At 36.7% G+C, this 7,330-nt stretch overlaps 1 protein-coding gene across 1 annotated transcript in view; it reads right to left on the bottom strand.

Annotated features, from left to right (window-relative positions):
- The window catches only part of FIGN (fidgetin, microtubule severing factor), a 123,966-nt gene extending 117,047 nt beyond the window's left edge, over positions 1-6,919 (bottom strand). The window contains exons 1-2 of the mRNA XM_090267721.1: positions 6,766-6,919; positions 5,811-5,980 (exon numbers count right to left, since the gene is read on the bottom strand). Of these exons, the coding sequence (XP_090123847.1) occupies positions 5,811-5,835 (25 nt within the window). The 5' untranslated portion in view covers positions 5,836-5,980; positions 6,766-6,919. The remainder of the gene's footprint in view (positions 1-5,810; positions 5,981-6,765) is intronic.
- Between the last annotated feature and the right edge of the window lie 411 nt (positions 6,920-7,330).

The raw sequence follows: 7,330 nt of genomic DNA on the forward strand, positions 1-7,330 counted from the left end.
TGGGAAAGAAGATACTTTCTTTTTTTCTGGTGGGTGAAGTAAAATGCAGTTTCTGTTCTCTTGTCAGAAATACATCCACAGGTGGAAGAAAATAACTGTATGAAAAGGAACCAAGTAAAACTACTTTCCAATATTAAGATACCATGGAAAAGAAAACATTTTATAGGTATTATACATGATGTATTCTGTAGTAAAAAAAAAGAAGAAAAGTCTCCTTTGTAAGTTATATATCACTGAGAACTTCTAATAGAAGCTAATCATGATATAAAAATGGGAACAAAATCCTAACAAGCTGCAAATTGTCCAAGCTTATTAAAAAAATACTTTCTAAAAAAGTTTTCCTAATATAAAAACATACATATGTAAGCTGGGTTACAGTATTTAAAAAAGTTTAACTTTGGGCTTTTATATAACAAATCATCATTTCACTTTCAAGATATATCAGTTTTAAAAATGATTGGAGGTGGTCATACTACCAATACTTTGTGAAAATCATAGTGGCTCAAATATAAGCAAACATATCCATTATACTTATATTTCACATAAACACGCCTGAATTAAAATTCTTCTTCAAATGTACTGCTTCTAATACACCCTGAAATGACAGCCCACCATATGCAATGTTAAGCAAAGTGTCAATATTCAAGTAACAAGACAACAAGCAGATTTGTTGCATAAAATATGTAAATATTATCAACAGAAAGTGGCATAAGATATCTCATGTTTGGATGGTTTCTGATCATCTCTCTTTTGTGCTGCCTCAGTCTCTCAGCTAAGATTATCGTCAACAGGTACCGGATGCACGCGCTGTGCTGCAGCGGAGCTTCCTGAGCAGGCATCTGTGCCTAAGGAAACTCAGCGTGCCCACCTGCTTTGGATTTGTTTCGGACTTATCAGTACAATTTACTCTTACCCTATTCTTGCCTACCCCTTATTTCCACTATCTGCATTTCTTGTAGTAAGCCTCCCTCAAGTACAATTGCCATTTAAATGATAACATCAAATATACCAAAAGGATCATTAATCAACAATCACGTCAGAGTACCTATGCTTGAAATTTCTACCATAAGTTAAACAAAAAGTTAATAATAGAAATGCAAGTTTAGAAAAAAAAGTAATAAAATTATAATCCAACCTTGAAAAGTACTTGATAAACAGGAATTTGTTTTCAGTCTTTGAAAAACGGTCTTTCCCTTTTAACAGTCAAAAACTTTAGATAGAATTTGTGTGTGTATGAGACAGAGATAAGAGATAACTGAGAGGTGGAATACTTTCCTGGACTTGCAGTCTTCCAAGTAGAACTTACAAACATTTTCTACGTTTAATTGATTTTAATAAAACATTAGCTTTTGTATAGGCCAAAAGAAAACAACAACTGTATTTTTTTCATTGAAAACAAATTTTGCATTGTTTCTTGTGCCATTTATTTCACTTTATCAATGACTCAAGATATAAAAGCAGATATGCTGATTAATCATCTTATTGATCAGTAGCGTTTGTCAATATTTCACACAACTGTCTGCAGAAAAATTTTTCCCAATCGAAAATTTATAAATCAATTTAAATTCCTGGTAATTAATTTTATTAGCTCTACAACAATAAATGTGGTACTTTATAAAAGTAGTACATGACATCTGTACTCAAGAACATATTTATTGATCAAAGGCAAAACAGCAAACATTTCTATTAAACCAGGTTTTAGGAACAAACTAGAAAGTACAAAACATAAAGTGCCTGCAATTATTTCAAATAAATGTAGCAATTCTGCTGATCTGGGACCAGTGAAACTGATTACTTAATTAGGCAATCATTCAAGGCACCTAAACAGACAAAAATAGGGAATCATTAGCATAGCTGTCTTCACCTTGAGTTAAAATTTTTGAAAAATGTTGCAGGCACTATAAACTTTTGGGATCTCTAATAGATGGAGAGTAGGATGGATGTAGTGGGGAGGTTAGGGAGTGGATGGAATGAGCAAAAAGGAAAAAGAACTCATGGACACAGGCAATAGTGTGGTGATTGTTGGGGGGGAGGAGTGTGTAAGGGGGCTAATTGGAAAAAAGTACAATAAAGTTCAATAAAAAAAGAATAAAAAGACAATAAAAATATTTAATTCTAAAAGGTGGCATCCCAAAATTCAGTAAAAAAGAAAAAAAGAATTTACCTATAATTATATTATTCATTTATCTTCACGGGTAGCTAATATTTTAAACTATCCTAGAAATCTCAAGTTTTATAAAGATTTTCTCTACAGATTCTTGGGAATACTACTTTTTTTTTTCTCCCCTCTGGCCATACTCAAGTGCTAACTAAAAGTAATTAATGAAATTTCTGCTCTCCTGTATGTCTGTCATAAGTACCTTGCCTACAAAAAGATTTTCAAAATTCTCGCCTAACATGAATAAAAACACACACAAAATGGTTTTCTATTTATGGGAGAAAAAATGGTACTGGAAACTTAGCAGCTAGAGTATTTAGTATAATTAAAGAAAAACACCATGTTTTCACTCAGAAGATATCAGAGACAATTTTAAGAATCTCACTGATTTGGTACAGCTAGGAGAAAGAAAACTATCCTGTTTTCCAAAAATAAGAATAATAAAAAGATGGTTCCTGAAATAAATCCAAACAAACTGTCTTTTTTAAGAAAAGAGAAAAGCAAGTCAACTCACACATACAGCTTCCAAACAGAAGTCTTAGCCTTTTCCAGGAAAACAACAATGAGACTTTATTACTCTGCTATGATTCTTTCATTTCAGACATGATTAATTAGCAAGTATTACACTTCCCAAAACTCCCACCATACTCTTTGTGGTCTATCAGCCTAGTTGTTGATAGTCCTATATGAACTAGCAAGGAGCCACTAACAATATAAGACAAGTATCCTAACTCTATTTCAAAGAAGAAATACTTCTCTCATGTGAAGCAATCTGCTTTTAACAGCTTTCAAACACACATACACACACACACAAACACAGAAAGAAACCACATTTTTAAAACTTGATCATTTTCTTAGCATTATCTTTTAACATTTGAATAACACATGCAACATATTCAGCATTCAAGAATACATATCATATTTAATCTGTTACCTACCTATATTTTCAAGCTGGAGTTCTGAAAGCCTTGTGAGTCCATGTAGTTGTACTGATAACCATCCACATGCACAATTAATAAACAATAGATATGATGTGAGCAAACATGCTTTTGGGAGATGGTTTTTACAGAAAAATGTTTATGTTCCAATTAAAAGATAGTATGTCACACATGTAATGAAGATAGGTAAATAGAAATGAAGGATTAAAAGAGGAGGACAAAAGGAAGAGGGCAACTCTAAAATTTGAATGAATGAAAACTCTGATCTCTGCAAATTGCTCCAAAATGCTCTTTCAAAATAATTTTCCCTTTAATACAATCTATTTTCAAAATGTCCATGTGAACCAAGAAACCAGCCATAGCTGAATGCACTACAAATATACATTTTAACAACCAGCCATTTATAAAGGCTGGGGTTTCCCCTTCAACCTTTCAACTGTTGTTTCCAAAAAACTTCACACATAGTACAATACTAATAAATAGATCTTCTTGGTTCCAGGAAACATTTTTTAAAAATCTATTCTGGTCAAAATATCCTTGCTTTTTTTCTGTTGTATTAAATTTAGGATCAAAAACATCAAAGCAGCTTCCACCTCGGACCCAACTTTTAGAGGATCAATGTGACAAGGCAGTCCCTGATAGATGTTTCTCTTGATAAACGACTTGTTCAAAAGAGACATTGTAGCTTTCATTTCCTGACCACAACACACTTTTAATTTGCAACAGCAGAGCTGCCAGAGTGTCAGCACTTGCCCACTTTCCAGCCTTTTAGTTTTGTAGCTCTGGTTCCTTTAGGCCACACATTTGAGACAAAATCTAAAAATAATCAGAGTAACAGAATTACAAAATAGGAGCCATTAACGCCACTTTATACATATACACAAGTGTCTACTTTATAGACATACATATATAAACTTTTTCTCCCAGAATTCTAGTGTGTGATAGCAGGGCTCCTGAGTGAACATCATTTGCACAACAGGCATTTAAACACGCAGGGAAATAAATTATGTGACTATTTTTTAATAGTAAGCAGAGCCTGGGTTGGGGGGGGGGCAATTTACACACTTAAATCTGCTCTTAAGTGTCATGAATTATATGATTGCCTAACCCAATGTGTTTTTAACATATTATTGCAATTATTATTATTACTACTATCCAGAAATCACATTTAAAGTATCAATGAGGTAAACAGTCAAACCGTCCAATTTCTGCTCTCAGCACATTGTCTGAGCTCCGATTTAAAATTTATAAATGTAATATCCTCCTCATCACAGGCAGCAGCCCAATCTGCTCTGAATATATATTACAGCTTTAACATCACAGAGGGAAATCGCCCATCTGGCAATCCCATTCGCTCCAACAGCTCCGGGGGAAGAAAAGCTGTGCTCTCTCCTCCTTAAAACATTTCTCAGGGCAAATTATGTGCATCTAAAATAAACAGTCTTCTTATTGATCGCTTCAAAGTCAACAAGTTCCAAATGCAAAATTCAATCAAATCATTCCTATCGTGTAAGAGCGGTGTGTGTTTAGCTCGACAGTCACCAGAGTCCACCCAGAAGTATATGTCGCGGAACGGCTTCTGGAGTCTCTTGCCTTGTATTCACATTTGTGTTATGAGAGAGCGGTAACCACGGCCACATTACAGACCCCTTGCAGCTTTGCCCCACTGCTATTTGTTTCTTTCATATTCTCCCTTTCCTTATTTCTCTCTTTTCAGGGTGAATGTATGGTGGTGGGGTAAATGTAACAAAAAGAAACAGTTTAAAGTGATGAATCCTTTGGTTATGCAAAATACTTTTAGCATCTTTTTGTTGTTGTTCCCTCTTAGTCTTAATTGAATATCACAGAGTGTACACACGGCATGGTCACAAGAGCTATTGAAAACCCCCTCTCACTCCATTTATCTGACTTTTTTTTTTCTTTTTTCTTTTTTTAGAGAAAGAGGAAAGAGCAATTTCAAACAAAGTAAATTTCAGTGCCTGATTATTTAATTCTGTCACAGGTTAAAAGTAAAAAGCGCTGACAGACAAGTGAATGGCAAGCAAAGAAGGAAAAAAGAAAAAAAAAAAACTATCACTGCTCCTTAAAAGGCACTAATAACTTTAAACAATCAAAATATATTTTTATTTTCATGCACAAGATATCCTTTCATAACTCAACCCCCCCCAAGAAATACACACACACACACACACACACACACACACTCAGAAGAACTGATTACTCCATAAAGTGCAATCATTGAGAGAGCCGATAGTCCAATTGCATTAACAGATTCAGAAAAAAAAACTCACCCAGTTCTGTGTGTGTACATATATATACTTTCATTAGTAAGCAGTCTTTTCCCACTCTCCCACCCTCTCCCCTCCCCAACCAGCCCTCTCCCCAAAACACCCCACACTCAGTTTAACTAATTTACATAGCATTTGACTTCAGCGATTATATAGTGCATTACTAGTAACATGCAACTTCGGGATTAGAGCTAAAACTGATAAAAGTGGAATCCAGTAATCTAGTAATCAAAACTGAAATATATAAACAAGTGATAGCAAAAATAAACAAGCATTTGGACAGGTTAAAATATACGTTTTTTTAAAAAAGGAATTATACATCATGAGCATTTGCTTCCCAAGCAGAACCTTCAATGGTTTGATCATGCTATTTAATTTGTCTTTCCTATTTAGATGCAAAGGAAGTAAATTCCAAAACTGACATACCATAAACACTGGTGCTACTGATCATTTCTTGCTGGCAGCACAAAAAGCTGAATTGGATTTCTCACAAGCAGGAATTCCAAAGGTTGCTTTTCATTAAAGCCACTTTTCCTCTCAGCTATCAAATGTCACTGCCTTGAAACGTGGGCCCTTTCGTCAGGTATTCATTTAACCTACATGCATATAATTAAGGGGGAAAGCAACATCAACAAAAAGGGGATCTCAGATCACAGGAGAAGAAAGAAAGGAAAAAAAGCACAGGACCAGGAATGCAAGTCCATGTCAATTTCACTCACTCCCATTGAAACTAACAAGAGCTCCGGGGAGGATGGTAATAGGATCAGTGGATTGTATATACCATTAAATTATACATCTTTCTCTCCCGTTCCTTGCCAACAATACGCCCACCACGCTGTACCCCCTCCAAGATGATGTGCTTACATTTTTTCTGCAACCGATCTGCTGACATTTTCACGTTCCCCCCAGCCATGAGATTGTAATTTAACCTCAACTTTTTGTGTGTGCAAGATCCTTATTTACACTTCTTATTTACTTAGAAGTTAGTTCCCAAAGAAAGTCTAGCCCCACCCTATGGCTCCGCTTTCTTATTTATTTATTTATTTATTTTTGAAGTAAAAAAGATAGTAGTAAGTAAGCCCAATATAGCGGAAAACAAGATTCTTGCCATCGCGAACTCTTAATCCCACACTATTGTTTCAATGATTAAGCAGCAAAAATATGCATTATAATGTTTCAGGGCTACTTTGTACAGAGAAATTAGACAGCAGGTTGGCGTACAGAATAGAAAGGAGTGCAAATTAAATTTAATGTTTACGACACAACTCGAAGATCTCTTTTTATTACGGGTCTTGGATTTATTTATATTCTTTTAAAATAAAACAAACAAAAACAAAAACAAATTTAAACAGATGGTAGAAAACTACGAAGCTCCTCTTACCTGAACGCGCGGAGCGAAAAGCCGATAGGTTAGCGTAGCATCGATCTGATGTGTTTGCTGATGAATGGAAGCTTGGGTTAAGTGAAGGTGCCTATGATTTGAAATCATTCCAAGTTTTTGAAGGGAAGACGGACTGCAGCCTCTGCCATGTTGGAATTTCAAACCCAAAACAGCTGCTTGGAAGGAGCCAGCATGCCAGAGGCTGGGCGCAGGCGCAGAGCGCCGCCGAGCCAAATTCAAATCACTTTCACACTAAGAGCCAAAGATCAGTTTTCAAAGGAGAGAGGGAGAGAGAGACGGAGGCTGCCGTGAGGGAGAGAAGACGGGAGGCAGTGGCGAGAGGCGGGCAGTGGCGAGAGACGGGCAGCGGGAGGACCGCAAGGGAGAGGCGCACGGAGCCCGCGGAGCTGGAGGGGGAGAAAGGGAAGCGGGAGGCGAGCAGGCAAGCGAGCTAGAGACGCGCCAGAGATTCATGGGCAGGGAGGGCTCAATGGCCGCGCCGCGCCGGCCGGCCGGCCGCTCGGGTCATGTTACACGGCCCGGGCCGCGGCGGCCGCCCAGCCTC

Source organism: Furipterus horrens, unplaced genomic scaffold (assembly GCF_987537825.1).
Source record: "Furipterus horrens unplaced genomic scaffold, mFurHor1.1.pri manual_scaffold_1, whole genome shotgun sequence".
Classification (NCBI taxonomy): domain Eukaryota; kingdom Metazoa; phylum Chordata; class Mammalia; order Chiroptera; family Furipteridae; genus Furipterus; species Furipterus horrens.